Raw genomic sequence first — 20,071 nt, 5'->3', positions numbered from 1 at the left:
CAGTGTGTTTGTTTGTACATGTGTATTTGTGTGTAAGCCTCTCCTGTAGACAAGCTGGAAGTAGCAAGAATATGTTATTGATTATGTGCAATTTTAATTTAAATACAGTTTTCCAAGCGAGGCGTGGTGCCACACGCCTGTAATCCCTATGACTCAGGAGGCTGAGCCAGGAGGAGCACAGGTTTGAAGCCAGCTTTGACAAGACCCTGTCTGAAAATAAAAAATAAAAAGGAGGATGTAACTTAGTGGCAGAATGCCGCTAAGTTCAACCCCCCAGTGACACTAAATAGACATTTTTATATTTACTTTCATTGAAGGCCAGCCCAGGTTCCTACTATGGAATAAGGGTCCCACTGCACTTCTTTTGCTTTTGGTGCTGGGGTTAGAAGCCAGGCCTTGCACATGCTGAGCATGTACCCTGCAGTGAGCTGCACCCGCTGTACTTATGCCAATTTTCATATTTTTGTCCTGTTTGAATCTTGACAATTGATGGAAGAAAAATGAAGTTTAATGTTTTTGATTATCAATAAGAGTGACATGCATTACCTCTAATTAAATTTTTGTCATTTTTGCCAGTGGGGTATGCCTATAATTCCAGCAACTCTAGCTGAGGCAAGAGATTTACTACGTCAAGGCCAGCCTTGGCAAGACCCTGTCTCAACATGAAAAATAAAAGGCTGAGGAGCGCTTGGTGATAGAGCACCCTGGACTCAATTTCTGTTAGTGAAAAAGAAAATAAGTTTTTTTGTTGTTATTTTTGCCCACTCCTTTTTTTTTCAAAACTTTTTTTTTTAAGAGAGAGAGAATTTTTTAATATTTATTTTTTAGTTCTCGGTGGACACAACATCTTTGTTGTATGTGGTGCTGAGGATCGAACCTGGGCCGCACGCATGCCAGGCGAGCGCGCTACCGCTTGAGCCATATCCCCAGCCCTGCCTACTTTTTTTTTAAGTTTGTACGTCTATGTAAAACAATATTGGCCTGGGGCTAGTTGACCCAGGTTTATGTTTTCTCACAAGATTCCAGCTCACAAATATAATTCTTTTGAAAATTATAAAACCATATTTTATTTATTTATTTATTTTTTTTTTTTTTAAAGAAAGAGTGAGAGGAGAGAGAGAGAGAGAGAGAGAGAGAGAGAGGGAGAATTTTTTTTTTTAATATTTATTTTTTTTAGTTCTCGGCAGACACAACATCTTTGTTGGTATGTGGTGCTGAGGATCGAACCCGGGCCGCACGCATCCCAGGCGAGCGCGCTACCGCTTGAGCCACATCCCCAGCCCCATAAAACCCTATTTTAAATTTTGCTTTAAAATCACTCTAGAGACTGGTAGGGCAGAGGTCATGGCAGAGGCAGTTGTGTGGCAACATGTAAATGTCGTGTTGTGTGTGTAGACAGTGCTGAATGGGATGGTCCCACAGTGGATACCTTATGGAAGAGACTGGACCAACCAACGACTCCTTTTTCAGCTCTGTCTCTGATCAGGATACTCCTCATAGGTGGTCCTCTCTGGTGTCCATTTAAAAAGTGTTTTGTTTATGTTTTTCCTGAAATTAGTGATTTAGCTCTTTGGCCAGTCAGGGGAGAAAATGCTGGCTTTGTGGGAAGAAATAACGTGTGTTCACGGTTTTTTAATAGGCGGTGCTTCTCTCTACGTGGATAGTATTTTGTGGCTGGCCAAATACACTTCATCATCTTTTTCATCATTCTTAGTTCAACTTTTTCAAGTGGTTTTAATGAAGCTCAATTATGCATCAGAAAATTACAAATTGAAAAGTTATGAATCAAAAGATTATGAATCAGAAAGCTGTAAGTCAAAAAGCCATGAATCAAGAGGTATTTAAATATTTATTCCTCCCTTCTCCACCAAATTCGCTTTCAAGGTGGAGAAGACGCTGCTCCTCTGCAAGCTCTTTCTGGTTCTGTCTCTGCACTGCCCCCTCACAGCTGCTTTTAGTGATCTTTTATCGTGGGAGCTTGTGGGAGTGTTAATGTGCTATGTGTAGCTCACCTTCCTGAAAGGTGGCCACTATTTAAATATTTTAAAAGTTCCTTTTCTTTAAATAAAGAGTTAATATACTCAGCCTTTGATTTTGATGATTACCTTTTGAAAGCAAAACCAGTTTCTTTGAATGTCATTTAGAATCATGTTTCAAGAAATTTTTAGGCAAGCCAGTCTTTGTTTGGTATTGTCCATGCTTATTATTAAGCTGGAGGCTTTACAGTCTCTTGTCATATCCAAAGCCTTGTCGCCTGTGTTCATCCACATTGTGACTCTGAATCCCTGGGAAGCCTCTCTGTTGCTATGGCTTTGTGGGGCATAGGAAGCATTTGAGCTTGTGCAGTGAGCTTCCTAAGCCTCTTGCACATGTGTTGCAGCTCATCGCAGTTACCTCGGGAGGATGGCTGTCAGAGAGCTTTCCAGAGAGGATGGCCACACCAGTGTGCATGGGGAGTCCCAGTGTGAGTACGACTCCCCTCCCACACAAGCAGTTGGTCTTGGAAGTGCCTCCTCCCCCATTGTAATATGGAGCCATTAACCATGGAGAATGAGCAGCCTGCAGGAGCTTGGTGGCTTCAAAATTAGGACATGCTGTTAAAGTTATTGCTAAACCCCAGTTATTGCTAAATCACCACAGGCTGCATTTGCTATCATTTTTTTGGGAAATCAAGTCTCCTGGCTTTTCCAGCTATTGTAATTGACAGGGTTTGCATATTAATCTGTCACTCCACTGCTTGTCCCCACACCCACAGGCGACGACTGTAAGGGAAAGAAGCACCTTGAGACCCACACAGCCGCCCACTTGCAGCTGTCCAGGCCACGCAGGGTGGCAGGGGCCGTGGGGCGCCTCTTCACCCATGCAGGTTGTGTTTCGTACCTTGTTTGTGTTGTTTGTCTCATGCTGTGACAGGGCCACTGTTTTTGTTTAATTTGTTTGCAATTCAAAAGTTCTAAAGCATTTTAAAAAGTGGCAGAAGTAACATCAACTGTGTTTTTTAAAAAAAATGGAGACTCTTTGTTGAAAAGCTTCTTTGTAAGTTTATTTAGGATGAGTTAGACGTATGGAAAGCAGTTTATTAAAAGTGACAACACAAGTTCAGAAAAGGCCTGCTGCCTCCTGTGTTGGAGTCTGTGCTTGTAGCTGCTGGCTGCCCCTCACTGCATGGCCATCTCACTGTGTCCAGGAAGTGTACACAAAGAAGGGTACCTCAACCTAGAGTGGTGACACGCACCTATAATCCCAGAAGCTTGGGAAGCTGAGGCAGGAGGATTGCAAGGTCAAAGCCAACCTCACAACTTCACCCGTAAGGAATTTAGAGTCAAAATAAAATATCAAAAGGGCTGGGGATATGGCTTAGTGGTTAAGACCTCTGGGTTCAATCTCTGGTACCAAAAAATAATAATAAAAATTAAAAAATTATAATTGTCTCATAGCAGTTAATAAACATGAAACAGTGAAGCTATATTTCTTTGTGTATCAGCACACTGAAATGGCTTAGTAGTTTCAGGAGTCAACATGCAGATATTAAGTTATTATGAGGGTAAGACCTCCAACAATTGCTCTTGAAAAAATGGAACAAAATTGATTTTATGAGTTTTCTGCCTTATATAGCATGTGTTGTTCATGGCTAAATTTACTGGGCCCAGTCCATCATTCCAAAATACTTTTTTTTTTTTTTACTGGAAAATATTTGCCTCTTAGATAATTTTCATTGTGGTCTTTGAGTAATCATTTGCTCAACCAGCACACGTGACTGCTGGTGTCTGGAATTTCAATATCTCTCCAAGATTGCATTATCTTTCCAACATAAAATTCTGCTTTCACTAACTGCCAGCATTTATAGGACAGCTTCTAGTTCTGTCCTGGGTCTTAAAAAGGGGATGTATACATCTTACCTTTTCAGTATCTGCAGTCAGGAGTAAATGACAAATTATTTAAAAATAGCAGGGGTTTCATTAGTTAATTTCATTGAATATCTTGCTTAGACTTGAAAGGTTGCTTTACCCTTGAGGAGAGACCTCTGACTTACTTCAACGAGAGCATATATTGCAGTGTATTTCTTGTTGAGCTGTCAACGTGTAGGCAGGCGCTCTGCTTCCTATCTCAGGTGCCTCCTGCTCCTGTCTCATCTATCGCAGGTCACTTCCTGGTGCAGATGCTGCGAAGGGTTGGAGCTGCTGGATGGCTTGTGTCCGAGGCAGTGCGGTCGGTCCTTTGGTTGGCTGTTGTTGCTCCAGGTGGTTATTTTGGGTTTCCATGTTAGCATTCTCGCCAAAGTTTTTGGCAGCTAAGAACCTGCAATAAGTAATTCACCTAACCAAATAAAAATTTCATTGTAGATTCCCATGCTTTGATCCTCAATGTAACATATTCCATTCTTCTTACTTAGAGATGTTAACATCTTATACTTGGGGTTGCATGGGCATTCTTTTTGCTCTGACATGTTGGGTTGTGTGTAAGTCTGCTGCTCAGCTTTCATGTACACAAGGTGCATGGACGTGATGCCTCCTTGGGACTCTCATCTGTGTGCTTGTCAACATTGAACCTTGCTCTCCTATTGTGGCCCCAGCATCGTTCTGTGCACTCCCTCCCTCACTGACTCATCTTAACACACTCCCAGAAAACCTATGAGCAAGTTTCCTCTGCTTCTCGTTCTGTCTTCACAGCCTACCTGGGAGCTCAGCTCCTTATACACATTTCCTCAGAATGTTTAATCTTTTCTCTCTCTCAGGGAAGGCAGCCTCCGGAATGCTTTGGTGGCTAGGGATTGGATGGTACCAGTTTGTTACTTTGATTTCCTGGCTGAATGTGTTTCTTCTTACAAGGTAAGGAAACTAATACCACACCAGCATCGTGTTCTAAGAACCAATTCTGTCCAGGCATGATGGCACACACTTGTAATGCCAGTGGCTCAGGAGGCTGAAGCAGGAGGATTGCGAGTTCAAAGCCAGCCTCAGCAACCTAGCAAGGCCCTAAGCAACTCAGTGAGACCCTATCTCTAAATAAAATACCAAAAAGGGCTGAGGATGTGGCTCAGTAGTTAAGTGCCCCTGGATTCACTCCGCAGTACCAAAAAAAGGAAGTAGTTCTATGCCAGTTGCAGGCTGTTGTTTGAGTTGTTATTTTTATAGTGATTTAGCTTATATTTACATTGTTTTGTTATTTGGTATGTTTATTTCTTAAATTTATTTATGAATAATTACAAATTATATGTGTATTTGTCCTGGGGATTGCCTTTCACATGCTAGGCAAATGCTCAGCCTCTGAGCTAGATTCCCAGCTCATTTTGTATTTTACAGTGTTTTCATGTTCATACTTGATTTTTCCAACCCACTTGTGAGAGGGAAGGGTGGGTATTATTGTAAAGGAGAGGAACAGTGTGAGTGGCACCCAGCTAGAGGTCTAGTCAGTCTGGAGCCCGAACCAGCACACCTGCTCACCTCAGCTTGCAGTGACTAGGCTTAGCGATGTGGGCACTTGGACTCTAGCCTGGGACCTCCACTGCAGATGATCTGAGTGTTTTGTAGGAATAGTCTCCTGTAGGTATATCCAAGCCTTGGAGATAAAACTATCATGCGTTTCTAATGTTGTTTGGGGGTAGGTTGCATAAAATTATTGAGAGACAGAAATAGAATAGTGAACCCTGCCTTTTTCTTTTCCCAAGTTAAATGTTTTTATTTCTATTCCCAGGTGCCTTCGAAATATTTGCAAGTTTTTAATTCTGCTCATTCCACTATTACTTTTACTAGGTAAGTAAAATTTGCTTCACTGCCTTAGATGATCCTCATGGGCACACAGGTGACTTGGTGTGGGAATCGCTCATTTCAGTGCATGGGAAGCTATGTGCATATGTGTTCATAACTGTTTTCTCTTTCAAGGTGCAGGCATCTCCCTGTGGGGCCAGGGTGACTTCCTTTCACTCCTGCCTATATTAAACTGGACAAATGTGCATTCAGCACACAGGACCAATGACCCTAAGGACATGTTCAGACCTGGGGCTTCTTACCTGAACCAGCCTCTGCAGGTAACAGTGTGGATATTCTTGCTGACATCGCTAAGTATATGCTGTTCAGTGTAAGTTGCATAATGGCCTGTGAACAGAGTGGCTTAGTTGGGGGCCCGTATAGAAAGTATTGTTAAATGTCAAATAAGCAAATTGTATAGTTCCTAAAATGTTCTGAAGTAGCTCAGATAATGTGTATTTAAATAATCTCATAATCAATTAGTTTTAAAGAATATCTACTGTTTTCTATCAGAATATCTATTTCTATTCAGAATATCTATTTCTGCAGAACCGTATGAAGAATGAAATGATGATCACTTGTAGTCATCATGTGAGGGTAGTTCCCAGCAATCAAGGCTTGGCATGTTTCCCTCCTGTGTGGATGCCCTGTTGTTGGCATCTTGCTAGAATGGCTATCAGTGTTGACTGAGAATACCTGGTTTTGTCTTAGGCTGATGACAGGGCTTCCCAGTGGCATCAAGAGAGTGACATGGGGCATCAGGTGGCCTCTCTGACTGCACAGTGCCACAACCATGACCAGAAACTCAAAGAGCTGACAGTCTTGCTCCAGAAGCTGCAGGTGCAAGTGAACCAGATGGACGACGGCAGGGAAGGGCTGTCATCCTGGGTTAAGGACACAGTCAGACAGCACCTGCGAGAGATGGGCCTTGCTGGGCTGCCAAGCACTGAGGTAAGACTCAGAAGTTCCTGGGAGAAACTTGGCTTCCTGTCCTAGGAATTACCACCGCCCTTGTCAGCTTTTACAAACAAAGAAATCTTGTTCACACTTTTACTTATTCTGCTAGCACTGGTTTGATTTGCATTTATTTCCCTGTCACCACTAGTTTAAAAGTTCAGGTTGGTGAGCTGAATGAAAGCTTCTCAAGACTATGAGGTTGATAGTTAAGAGTCGCTGCTGTTCCATGTGGAACCATAGGCCTGTGGCAGATGAGAATGGGTTGCCACTTTCACAAAAACATTTGTCAGTCCATTTCCTTAAATTTCTCAACTTTGGCTTGGCATGAGGTGTTTGAATTATTGATGTGCTGACTCCAAGGGGCCCTGAGTCCCCCAGAGTGTTCCCACCTACTTTGAGTAGTCCCAGAATGTCTTTCCTGGAGTTTTTGTATCAACTCAAAGAATAACTGGGTGTCATACTTGGTTCCTCCCTATTTACTTATTTTTAGTTTCTCAACCATAAATTTGAAAAGATTTCAGTAAGATCCAATTGGCATAGTATTGTTCTGTTCCTGTTGGCCATTTTCAAGCCTTGTAGACAGAAGGGAGAAAGAAAACCACAAATCTGAATTTTGCTGCTGCTTTGCAGATGTGGTAAAAGTATAGAAAGGGTTGAGACTAGCTCAGCTTAGAAACAGGTGCTGGTGAAGAGCCAGCAGTGGGATCCTCTTGGTACAGGTGGCTGAGTGCAGTCCCTGAAGGCATGCAGTGGCTTGGCAGTGACTTCCCAGAGAGAGTGTTGGTGGGGCAGCCCGAGGCACTAGGCCCTCAGAATGGCTCAAAGTGGTCTGGTGACCTTTGGTTACAGGGTAGCCCTTTCCTGTGAAGAAACAGTTGTTCAGAAAACCCAAGGCAGGGCTGGGGATGTGGCTCAAGCCGTAGCGCACTCGCCTGGCATGCGTGCGGCCCGGGTTCGATCCTCAGCATTACATACAAACAAAGATGTTGTGTCTGCCGAAAACTAAAAAAAAATAAATATTAAAATTAAAAAAAAAAAAGAAAGAAAACCCAAGGCAGCCAGTCACTGTGGTGCATGCCTTTAATCCCAGCAACCTGAGAGGTGGAGGTAGGAGGATCACAAGTTCAGGGCCAGCCTCAGCAACTCAGTGAGGCCCTAAGCAACTAGCAAGACCCTTTCTCAAAATAAAAAATAATAAGGGCTGGCCGGGTAACTCAATGTTTAAATGCCCCTGGGTTCAATCCCCAGTTTGGGAAAAAAAAAAAAAAAAAAAAGAAGAAGAAAATCAATTTATCTGGTGTTTCAGAAAATAAATTATATAGATTTGGGGCTTATTTTCATACTGAATTTCCATACAGAATTAGCCCATTCTATTCATGTTGTCCCCTGTCCATGGGTGCAATTGTGATAGCAATCCTCATGCAGCCAGCTTATGTGTGTACAGTTTTCTAATTATCTGATAATTGGTGCCCTGCAAGCTTTCCCGTGGACCTCTGCACACATTTACCTCATGTTTGGTTTATCTGATAGGTATGCCACTAGCTGCATGTGGCTGTGTAAATTTTTTGATATGTTTTTATATTCAATTTGCCAGAATTTTATTGAGAATTTTGCATCTATATTCATTAGAGATATTGGTCTGAAAGTTACTTTCTTTGGTGTGTCTTTGTCTGGTTTTGGAATCAGGGTGATATTGGCCTATAGAATGAGTTTGGAAGTGTTCCCTCTTTTTCTATTTCATGAAATAGTTTGAGGAGTATTAGTATTAATTCTTCTTTGAAGGTCTTATAGAACTCAGCTGTGTACCCATCCGGTCCTGGGCTTTTCTTGGTGGTAGGCTTCTGATGGTGTCTTCTATTTCATTACTTGAAATTGATCTTGTGTATATCATCCTGATTCAGTTTGTGCAAATCATATGACTGTAGAAATTTATCGATGCCTTTGACATTTTCTATTTTATTGGAAGTACAAATTTTCAAAATACTTTCTAATTATTTTCTGTATTTCTGCAGTGTCTGTTGTGATATTTCCTTTTTCATCACAGATGTTAGTAATTTGAATTTTCTGTTTTTCTCTTCGTTAGCATGGCTGAGGGTTTATCAATTTTTTTCAAAGAACCAACTTTTTAAAAAATATTTTTAATTGTAGATGGACAATGCCTTTATTTTATTTTATTTTATTATTTTATGTGGTGCTGAGAATCCAACCCAGTGCCTCACATGTGCTAGGCACAAGTGTAGTTTCTCAGGTGCACTGGCTACTGTGCTCAATGGCCATACATTGCAGGTGGCTGCTGCCTTGTACAGCTCAGCCACAGGATGGTTCATCCTGGCTCACAGATCTATGGACAGAATCTCAGGAGATTCTGAGAACCAAGCTGGGGCCAGGCTTCATGTGTGTCTGCACCTGGAGTCATCTCTTTAGCTGGCCTTCATCCCTTTGCTCTGGTTTGTCCCATTTCTTCTTAGATTTCAGTCACTTTGGTTGTTTTCCTTCCTCCATTTTTGTCTTGTGTCCGAGGCCATGGTCATTCTGAATGCATGATGCTTCTGTTATTGCTGCTCTCTGTTGTCACTGCCCTTTTTCCTGTGGCTCAATGCTGTGTCTATACCTTCTCAGGGAGTGTCCCTGATGGTCTCAAATATTTTACTTTCCTAAAAGTTTCCACAGATGCTGGTGGAAACCAACCACTATTTTTAGCAGTTAGCTAATATTTAGAAAACTTTGTTCTTTGCCTTTTGGTGCTCTGATTTATTAAATGACTCACTGAGCCTGAAAAGCCACCTGCCTGGTCACCTTCTTGGGTTCCTTTAGTCGCCTGGTAGGTTCTGTGGGGGACACTCTAATAGGTTGTTCCTAGTAAGTGTGAATATATTACAAGTTTTATTTGAAAGTGAGACGCTCAAGGGAAAACAAGTGTATCACAGATCTCTGTCTAGGGTTCCTTTCTTTGAATCATTAAACATGGTGGTGCCTAGTGAGCTTTGCTGAATGAGGACTGTTGATTTGTTTTCTGCATCGAGTGTCTTCTGGTCTTCATTAACACTCTCATGTCACCAGAAGAGCATCTATGCTGTTGGGCTTGGGCTGGATATCTTGAGTCAGATAGAGGATGCCATCAGGTGATGCCTTTCCCAGGTGTCAAGCCATGCAGCAACCCCAGAGCCTTAAAATCTGGCTGAAGTGACTTGGCCTAACTGGCTAGCTTTTGTTTATTGCTTAACTTTAAAATTGTTCATTCATTTTTCTTTCTCAGACCAACATCGTGACTTTCAACCATGATCATGAAGTGCGTCTCTCAAACTTAGAAGATATTCTGGGAAAACTGAGAGAAACATCTGAGGTATTTATTCTTGACCTTATAATTGTGACTTCTAACAAACTGGCTTTCTTACTAAAAAAAAAATCAACTACCACTAATGTTTTCAAAAGTCCCCCAGCCATGAATGTGCTTCCTGGAGGGTATTTGCCATGGTCTTTTATAAAATGTGAACATTTGTTTCTGACCTGTCCTTTTCCTGTGGCGGTCTACTTTATTGCTGGAGTGCTTGACCAGGATTCCTGGTTCCTGGTGACTCTTGGGAATGGAGCCAGCCTGCAAGTAAGAGGAGGCAGTTGGTTCTGGGGGCACATCCAGCCATCCTTGCTCTTCCTGGTACCATGCAGCTTTTGCAAGATCTGCTTGTCTGGAGCGGGGCACGATTAATTTTGGGTGGGATATATGTCACTGTGTGATGTAGGGAAGGCCAGGGATTTTTGCACCAGTCTGAGACGTGGAGATTTTGGGCACTGAGAGTCAGGTTCTTGGCATCGCTAGGGCCTAGCACGAAGCCTGGAGCCTGGCGTTGTAGATACTCATGTGTTAACTAAATTGAAACTCATTTTATCTTGGGGTCAGTGGAGTACAGCCCTGTGGAGGTCTTGGGGCCAGCTCCTGTCACTGAGAGAGCCAGGCAAGTTCAGCAGGATAGGGGACTCACCTTCCCAGGGAGCTGCAAGCATGTGTCCCTTGGGGTAGCCTGAACACCATCTCTGATCAACCTGGAATGCAGGCTGCTGTCTTCCTGGCATGTGCTGAAATCTGGATGCCTCTGTACAGCCCATGTGAAGTTGCATCCTCAGGTGTGACCGCCCTTTCCTTAGCCTTCCACTTTGGCAGCTTTCTTCTCTCGACCTGGGTGCCAGTTAAAGGAGCTTTATGTTTGGAAGGTTTACCAGGCTATTTTCAGGTGATTTCACACCTCTCTGAGTTCAATGTCTTTTAAAATTTACATTGAAAAATAAAATAAATATTCCTCTCCATTAGGTAGATCTGGGCTTTGAATTAAGGCTGGGGTTGGGGAAATTCCAAATAGACATAGTTTAAGTTCTTCATATAATCATTTTATGAAGTTTGTTTATGACATGTGTTGAAACAGATTGTTTCTCATACTTTTCAGGCCATCCAGAAGGAATTAGAACACATCAAGCAGAGAACAATTAGGTAGGATGATTGCAAACGATTCTATAGCTTGACCCTTGTGTTTTTCTTTCTGGTTGCTAGATGACAGCAGTGTTCCTGATGTACCCACTTGCATGTCACCTGAAGTCACTGGCTTGTGTGTCTTTCTGGGTGTCCCTTTGGGGCCATGGGAGGGCAGAGGGCCCTGAGGATCTTGGACATAGCATGAATAGGGCCTCTCAGAGGGCCACCCTTAGGGAGTAGACCAAGGGACCTGGGTTGGAGCTCCTGTGAGAGGGATGCATGACAAAGCCTCCACTGGCACCATTAGTGTCTCAGTGAGTAGCCACTGTCCCTGCTGCTCACAGTCCTCAGGTGGGTGGGACACCTGCCTGCTGGGCAACACTTCACACACTGGGATCTGCTCATGTGGTCCAAGCCTTTTCACAGCTGCAGCTTTTACACTTAAAGTTGGTGGCTCTGAACCATTCCCAGTTATCTCCACAGCCCTGGCCCCCTGCTGTTCTTGGGGGTCTGGTGCTTATTCCCACCACCAGCTTGCTTTCTCCTGCAGGTTTCAGTTTGCCTGAGGCCCTTAGAGTGAATGTTCCTTTCTTTGATGTTCCCAGAGTTGCATCTTCCCATACATGCCTCCAGCCAGCTGTCTGCCCTCCTGGGTCTGCATGTGACAGCCTTTGCAATCCTGTTGTCCTGAAACCATTTGGAGGGCTTTAGCTGATGAAAGGGCAGCTCACATGCATCCCCCACGTCTGCTCCTCTGTGCTCCTACAGTGCTGGGCCCTGTGTGGGGGATGCAAGTGCTAGGCACACTTTATCCCTACAGCTTTGGTTTCAATGGGAAATGGTTTTGATATGCCAGGATGCAGATTTCATTGTTTTTCTGAAAGGAGTATGGTTGTAAGATAGGAATTGTTAGTATCTCAGCAAATATGACGTTAAATATTTATGTTGTAATTACATTACCTCCCTAAAGTAAAATTGTCAAATTCTCAAGCCATTTGTTTTTAGTGCAGTTGTTCATTCCATTAGCTTGAAAATGTAGATTCAATTTATAATAACTGTTGATAAATTTTGTCTCATTTCTGAAGTTTTATTTATAATTTTAAGGAATTAGTTTTTGAATACTGGTTTTCAGAAAGAATTTTTTCCTCATGAGCATATAACCATTGCTAATAGCATTCTGGTAGGTGTGATGCATACATGAATTGAGCAGAAAAGAAATCCTGTGTGATTCTGATAAGTGCTGCTTATTTGTTGACCGCGCTGTCTGGGCCATGGTCGGGCAGGTTCCTCCTGAGTGTGTCTGGGTTCCTGACTTGCTTCTCCTCCCTGGTTGCTGGTTTACAGTGTAGCTGAGGAGCAGCCCCTCCTGCCCCGAATTCAGCGCCTGGAGCTGGAACTGGGCCTGCTGAGAACACAGCTGTCAGACTGGCAGCATCAGAAGGCCAGCTGTGAGGAGGTAAGGGTAGTTCCAGGAATGGCCAGGCCAACTCCAAGAACAGGCAGTTGTACTGGTTCCAGCCTTTTGCTTTGTAACAAAGTAGAAGAAAGTTATGACCTATGTTTATCAAGGTGTTTAATTTCGACTGCCTTTAAAAACTTCTTTCACTATATTTGAAGTTCTTTTGTTTCTCTTGTGGTGCTGGGGATGGAATGTACTCTATCACTGAGCCCTCTATTTGACATTTTTAAACATTTCAAAGTAACAAATTCAAGGCTCCTTGAATTTCCCCTATTCTAGTGATGTAACATAAGAAGGAGCATGTAACTTTCCATGCATACTTCTGTGCACACAACCACATGCTGATGTATGGTGCATTTGTGTATTATCTTACCACAGCACTGGGCTGCCTGTGCACACAGGTGGTGCTGCGGATGTGGCTTCAGGCCCACTTGCCTTGTCCTTGGGCAGAAAATATCCAGATGCTTATGGTTGCTGGGAATGAAAACAGACATTAGACTGACAGAAGTCCTCAGAAGTCCCAGATGATCAGAGTTACTTGTGACAAGAGTGGTTAAGTTGTCTCTGCAGAAAGCTCTCAGAACTGGTAGAAGAAATAGTGAAGAGGACAGAGCATGTAGGCAGGGTGCAGACTCGTGGCTGATGAGCAAATAAAAGTACGTGGCTGCCTCCAGCCACGTGTGGACAGTGGCCACCACTAGTCTAGCCATGCCGTGAGCATTCTTGCGTGTGTACAGCTTTGGGGGTGAATTTTATGTTGTTAGCCAATTATAAATATGCATACTGTTTGAAACTTGCACCCACACTCTTCAGAAAGAGAGGCAGAGCAGAGTCTGAGAGAGGAGTGGGCAGGGCTCAGGGTAGCACTGGAGAGGGTAAGGGCAGGGGAGTACAGTACATGGTACAGTCACTCATGGGGTGCCAGAGAGAAGCAGAGGGATGAGGCAGGCCTGTAGGTATGTAAAGGAAGGTATGTCGCTGGGTGCAGTGGGTACATTTTGTTGATGAAGACAGCCTTGGTACATGTGTAATTCCAGCTGAGGCGGGAGGATTGCAAGTTCAAATCCAGCCTCAGCAACTTAGTGAGACCATCTCAGTGTTTAAATGCCTCTGGGTTCAATCCCTGGTACAAAAAATAAAAAATAAAATAATAAGGAAGAGTGGTATGTCTTGTGCAGCTAGCTGCCATATTCTGTTCCTTAGAAAGTAAAAAATTCACATGCACAGGTGTGTGTAGAAATGATATACATGGACAAGTCAGCATTCGTGATATTACATTCAAAGCTTTATATTGACATTTTGTTGTTGTTGTTTGTTTGTTTGTTTTTGATACAGAGCACTGAGCCACATCCCCAGACCATTTTATTCTTTATTTGGAGATGGGGTCTCCCTAAGTTGCTAGGGCCTTGCTAAATTGCTGAGGCTGGCTTTGAACTTGTTTTCTTTCCGCCTCAGCCTTCCAAACCACTGGGATTACAAGTGTGCGCCACTATTCCAGGCTTGACCTGTTTTTTTCATTCAGGCCCAGTTTGTTGAAGAGGATGAGTTCTGTCATTCACGTTGGTGCCTCACCTATGGGGCTGCTGGCAGAGGCTTATTGAGCGCAAACAATGGCTGAATGAGGACTCCACCCGCTTTTTTTAGTTCATGTTTATGTAATACTGGATTCCTGTTCTCATTAAAGTGTTAGCTGGACTTGGTGGCACATGCCTGTAATCCCAGTGACTTGGGAGGCTGAGGCAGGAGGATGCCAATTTTGAGGCCAGCCTGAGCAATTTAGCAAGACTCTGTTTTAAAATAAAAATGAAGAAAGGGTTTGGGTATAGCTCAGTGCCACAATACCCCTGGGTTCAATCTCCTGGACCCCCAAAAAGAAAATATTTCAGCATTTTTGGAAGGGGTCTTAAATTTAATATGAAGGGAAAAAATGTGTCACTTTTATATTACATACTTTAGAAAGTTATGTGATACTTCTGAGGCATCTATATTGTGTTGATATGGTTTAGTTAAAACAGTAAATTCACTGTATATTTACTAATGACTGCCACCAGGTGGATACCCAGGTCAGAGAAACCATCAAACTCCTATTTTCTGAGGACCAGCAAGGTGGCTCCCTCGAGTGGCTGCTGCAGAAATTTTCCTCTCAGTTTGTGAGCAAGGATGACCTGCAGGTTTTGTTGCAAGACCTGGAGCTGCAGGTGCTGAAGAACATCACCCACCACATTACAGTGACAGGACAGGCCCCAACGTCAGAGGCTGTCGTGTCTGCCATGAGCGACGCTGGTGTCTCTGGAATCACAGAGGAGGTGAGCAGTGGTGAGACAAGGTTCAGCCTGCATTTGTTGTGAGACTGGATATCTGGGTGTCATGCAGGCAGGCTGTGAAGCCTCATCCTGAGAATGGTTTCCAGGGTTGGGCCAGGTTCAGTGAGGGGAGGCAGAGGTGCAGGTGCAATACCAGAGCCTATGAAAGCATGCTGTAGGCAGTGTCACATCCAGCTGCTCCCTGAAGCACTTTATACGCTGAAACTTTTCATTCCAAAGATCCCATCCACCTGTGCTGTGGTATACTTTCTGAGATTTATTAGAGTTTTCAGTCATACACAAATTTCCCAGATTCCCATGTTAATAGCTCCAAAATCTAATCCCTGTTTCACTCTCCTTGATGGCATCCTGGGAACGATATATCTGAGCCCTAGTAAAGAGGGTCTAGCTCTTCTGCCCTTCTGACATGGCCCTCAGGTATAGGACAGGAGCATCCCCTGCCTGTCACCCAAGTGTATTGCACCTCTGGTCTTCGTTCACATCACTAATGTGACTTTTTTCTCTTGCACTCGTGTTTGGGCTTCCCTTGCACATGTGTTTGTCCAGCAAGTGCGTGTCCTTGTGAACAAGGCTTTAAAGCTGTATTCTCAAGATAAGACTGGGATGGTGGACTTTGCCCTGGAATCTGGTGGTGAGTACACAGATATTTGAATCATTAAATACGATGTTCACCTGCTAGCAGGCTGGGAGCTCGAAGTATTAAGGGACTTGGTGGAACATTGACCAGTCTGAGTGCAATTCTAGGCGAGTCCCTTGTGCTTTTTTGTCTCTAGACAATTACCTTTTGGACAGAAGGACTGGAACACTGGGCCTACATGCTCACAGGGCACATCCTAGAAGGGCAGTAATGTGCTGGGCCCACATGCTTGCAGGGCGCACCCCAGAAGGGCTGGAACACCATGCCTATGCATTCGCAGAACACACCTGAGGTTGGTCAGTGTTGCTGATCATGAGTGTGGTGACTCTGCCCTCAGGAAAGATGATGAATAGGGCAGACAGTAGGAAAGCAGCTGAGAGTAGAAGGACATGGGTGTTATTTTGGTCCCCCAAAGTCATGATCCATTATATCTGGGAAATCAGAACTGTGGTTCCATATACCCTGGCAGTGAGTTTGGGATTGCATACCAGGTCAGCACACCAGCACTCTACAGATACCACTTGGACAGCATTGGTGAGTTCAGGTATGGTTTCGCCTCCATGGGTAGGTAGTAAAGAAAATCTTGGTCTTCTGATACTTTTTTTCTTTTTTTGCAATACAGGGGATTGAACCCAGGGCCTCACACATACTATATAAGCCCTGTACTACTGAGCTGTGTCCCCAGCCCTCTTTGTTTTATTTTTGGACAGGGTCATGCTGAATTGCCCAGATTAGCTTCAAACTTGTGATCCTGCTGCTTTAGACTCCCGAGTAGCTAGGACTATTGGTGTGTACCACGAAACTTACCTTAAATTTTTAAATTTTAGGAATTGCAGATGGGGCTGGTGGACTAACATTTCTTGGGAGATAAGGAGATTTTGAATATTCACTAGTGTACAGAAGGGTTGTTGAGCCTGCAGAGGGAATGGGGATTTTTACAACCCACAATCTGTTTGCTTTGGCTTATCTCAGGTTAGGAAACCTGGCAATGGAGGTCATGCACGTAACCCCATTGTTGCTGGAACAGCTGGGTTTTGAGTCTGGATGTTACCCTCTCCTGGGCTCTGGATGTGGTGGTGGGTGAGCCCCAGGGCTGCCAAGGACAGTAGGTCCTTCATGTGCTAGCTAGAAGCCAGCACTAATGTTCACATTCTCTGTATTTTCTAAAATGTCTTTCTTTAGGGCATAAATTTTAGTTACACCTCTGAAATTCAACAATTTAGAAGTTACTTTGAGTTCAGTGGCATCAAGTGACATTTTAACCAAATGGTTGGGCCAGTAGTCATCCTTCATTCTTATGGTCCTCGCAGATTTGTGTATAATTAATTCAGAACCCTGGTGACCTGCAATGCCTGGCCGGGTTCCATCTGTCAGCTCTCAGCACTGTTTTTATGAAGACTCTTGTTTTTATTGATAGTGGGACTTTTTTTTTTTTTTTAAAGAGAGAGAGAGAGAATTTTACTATTTATTTTTTAGTTCTCAGCGGACTGGTGCTGAGGGCCTCACGCATGCCAGGGGAGCGCTATACCACTTGAGCCACATCCCCAGCCCCATAGTGGGACATTTTTAAAAGGCATTTCAGTGGTTCTGAAAATCAGATAGCCATCAGAACTTTGAACACCTTGTTTAAATGTAAAATCATACCCCTCCCATCTCTTCCTAGAGGAGAATCACTGAGTTGAGGTCCTGCTGTGTAGTCTCATAAGGGCAGAGGGCCAGGGCTGATGCAGCTCTGTGGGAATCTTGAGTTCTTTTTTTTTTTTTTTTAAGTTTTATTTTTATTTATTTATTTATTTTTATTGGTTGTTCACAACATTACAAAGCTCTTGACATATCATATTTCATACATTAGATTGAAGTGGGTTATGAACCCCCAATTTTACCCCAAATGCAGATTGCAGAATCACTTCGGTTACACATCCACAATTTTACATAATGCCCTATTAGTAATTGTTGTATTCTGCTACCTTTCCTATCCCCTACTATCCCCCCTCCCCTCCCCTCCCATCTTCTCTCTCTACCCCATCTACTGTAATTCATTTCTCTCCTTGTTTATTTTCCCATTCCCCTCACAACCTCTTATATGTAATTTTGTATAGCAATGAGGGTCTCCCTTCATTTCCATGCAATTTCCCTTTTCTCTCCCTTTCCCTCCCATCTCATGTCTCTGTTTAATGTTACTCTTTTCTTCCTACTCTTCCTCCCTGCTCTGTTCATAGTTGCTCTCATTATATCAAAGAAGACATTTGGTATTTGTTTTTTAGGGATTGGCTAGCTTCACTAAGCATAATCTGCTCTAGTGCCATCCATTTCCCTGCAAATTCTATGATTTTGTCATTTTTATTGCTGCATAGTACTCCATTGTGTATAGATGCCACATTTTTTTTATCCATTCATCTATTGAAGGGCATCTGGGTTGGTTCCACAGTCTAGCTATTGTGAATTGTGCTGCTATGAACATCGATGTGGCAGTATCCCTGTAGCATGCTCTTTTAAGGTCTTCAGGGAATAGTCCGAGAAGGGCAATAGCAGGGTCAAATGGTGGTTCCATTCCCAGCTTTCCCAGGAATCTCCAAACTGCTTTCCAAATTGGCCGCACCAATTTGCAGTCCCACCAGCAATGTACAAGTGTACCCTTTTCTCCACATCCTCGCCAGCACTTGTTGTTGTTTGACTTCATAGTGCCTGCCAATCTTACTGGAGTGAGATGGTATCTTAGGGTGGTTTTGATTTGCATTTCTCTGACTGCTAGAGATGGTGAGCATTTTTTCATGTACTTGTTGATTGATTGTATATCCTCCTCTGAGAAGTGTCTGTTCAGGTCCTTGGCCCATTTGTTGATTGGGTTATTTGTTATCTTATTGTCTAATTTTTTGAGTTCTTTGTATACTCTGGATATTAGGGCTCTATCTGAAGTGTGAGGAGTAAAAATTTGTTCCCAGGATGTAGGCTCCCTATTTACCTCTCTTATTGTTTCTCTTGCTGAGAAAAAACTTTTTAGTTTAAGTAAGTCTCATTTGTTGATACTTGTTATTAACTCTTGTGCTATGGGTGTCCTATTAAGGAATTTGGAGCCCAACCCCACAATATGTAGATCGGAGCCAACTTTTTCTTCTGTCAGACGCAGAGTCTCTGATTTGATATCAAGCTCTTTGATCCATTTTGAGTTAACTTTTGTGCATGGCCAGAGAAAGGGATTCAGTTTCATTTTGTTGCATATGGATTTCCAGTTTTCCCAACACCATTTGTTGATATCCTTCCTCCATTGCATGCTTTTAGCCCCTTTATCAAATATAAGATAGTTGTAACTTTGTGGATTAGTCTCTGTGTCCTCTATTCTATACCATAGGTCCACCCGCCTGTTTTGGTACCAGTACCATGCTGTTTTTGTCACTATTGCTCTGTAATACAGTGTGAAATCTGTATCGCTATACCGCCTGATTCACACTTCCTGCTTAGAATTGCTTTTGCTATTCTGGGTCTTTTATTTTTCCATATGAATTTCATGATTGCTTTATCTATTTCTGCAAGAAATGCCGTTGGGATATTGATTGGCATTGCATTAAACCTATAGAGAACTTTTGGTAATATTGCCATTTTGATAATGTTAGTTCTGCCTATCCATGAACAGGGTATATTTTTCCATCTTCTAAGATCTTCTTCTACTTCTCTCTTTAGGGTTCTGTAGTTTTCATTGTATAAATCTTTCACCTCTTTTGTTAGGTTGATTCCCAAGTATTTTATTTTTTTTGAGGATATTGTGAATGGAGTGTTTTTCCTCATTTCCGTTTCAGAAGTTTTGTCGCTGATATACAGAAATGCCTTTGATTTATGCGTGTTGATTTTATATCCTGCCACTTTGCTGAATTCATTTATTAGTTCTAGTAGTTTCTTTGTAGACCCTTTTGGGTCTTCTAGGTATAGAATCATGTCATCTGCAAATAGTGATAATTTAAGTTCTTCTTTTCCTATTTTTATGCCTTTAATTTCTTTCGTCTGTCTAATTGCTCTGGCCAGTGTTTCGAGAACTATATTGAATAGAAGTGGTGATAGAGGGCATCCCTGTCTTGTTCCGGATTTTAGAGGGAATGCCTTCAACTTTTGTCCATTCAGAATGATGCTAGCCTGAGGCTTAGCATAGATAGCTTTTACAATGTCAAGGTAAGTTCCTGTTATCCCTAGTTTTTCTAATGTTTTGAACATAAAGGATGCTGTACTTTGTCGAATGCTTTCTCTGCATCTATCGAGATGATCATATGGTTCTTATCTTTAAGTCTATTGATGTGGTGAATAACATTTATTGATTTCCGTATATTGAACCATCCTTGCATCCCAGGGATGAATCCTACTTGATCATGGTGCACAATTTTTTTGATGTGTTTTTGTGTTCTATTTGCCAGAATTTTATTGAGGATTTTTGCATCTAGGTTCATTAGAGATATTGGTCTGTAGTTTTCTTTCTTTGAGGTGTCTTTGCCTAAT

General features: G+C 42.7%; 1 protein-coding gene across 11 annotated transcripts in view; it reads left to right on the top strand.

Moving 5' to 3' along the window:
* Positions 1-20,071, top strand: part of SUN1 (Sad1 and UNC84 domain containing 1) — a 49,035-nt gene that overhangs the window by 19,067 nt on the left and 9,897 nt on the right. For 2 of the 11 annotated variants that reach the window (XM_081299265.1, XM_081299272.1), the window contains 13 exons: positions 1,640-1,837; positions 2,381-2,464; positions 2,756-2,866; positions 4,143-4,241; positions 4,736-4,829; positions 5,695-5,753; positions 5,883-6,028; positions 6,459-6,698; positions 9,961-10,047; positions 11,144-11,187; positions 12,514-12,625; positions 14,680-14,934; positions 15,499-15,583. In XM_081299265.1, the coding sequence (XP_081155391.1) occupies positions 1,640-1,837; positions 2,381-2,464; positions 2,756-2,866; positions 4,143-4,241; positions 4,736-4,829; positions 5,695-5,753; positions 5,883-6,028; positions 6,459-6,698; positions 9,961-10,047; positions 11,144-11,187; positions 12,514-12,625; positions 14,680-14,934; positions 15,499-15,583 (1,614 nt within the window). The remainder of the gene's footprint in view (positions 1-1,639; positions 1,838-2,380; positions 2,465-2,755; positions 2,867-4,142; positions 4,242-4,735; positions 4,830-5,694; positions 5,754-5,882; positions 6,029-6,458; positions 6,699-9,960; positions 10,048-11,143; positions 11,188-12,513; positions 12,626-14,679; positions 14,935-15,498; positions 15,584-20,071) is intronic. The other 9 variants (XM_081299268.1, XM_081299273.1, XM_081299271.1 and 6 more) reach the window with 9 other exon arrangements.

The sequence above is a fragment of the Spermophilus citellus genome (genome assembly GCF_964194105.1).
Source record: "Spermophilus citellus genome assembly, chromosome: 6".
Lineage (NCBI taxonomy): Eukaryota > Metazoa > Chordata > Mammalia > Rodentia > Sciuridae > Spermophilus > Spermophilus citellus.
The sequence above is the reverse complement of the archived record's forward strand: the minus strand, read 5'-3'. Positions and strand labels throughout refer to the sequence as shown.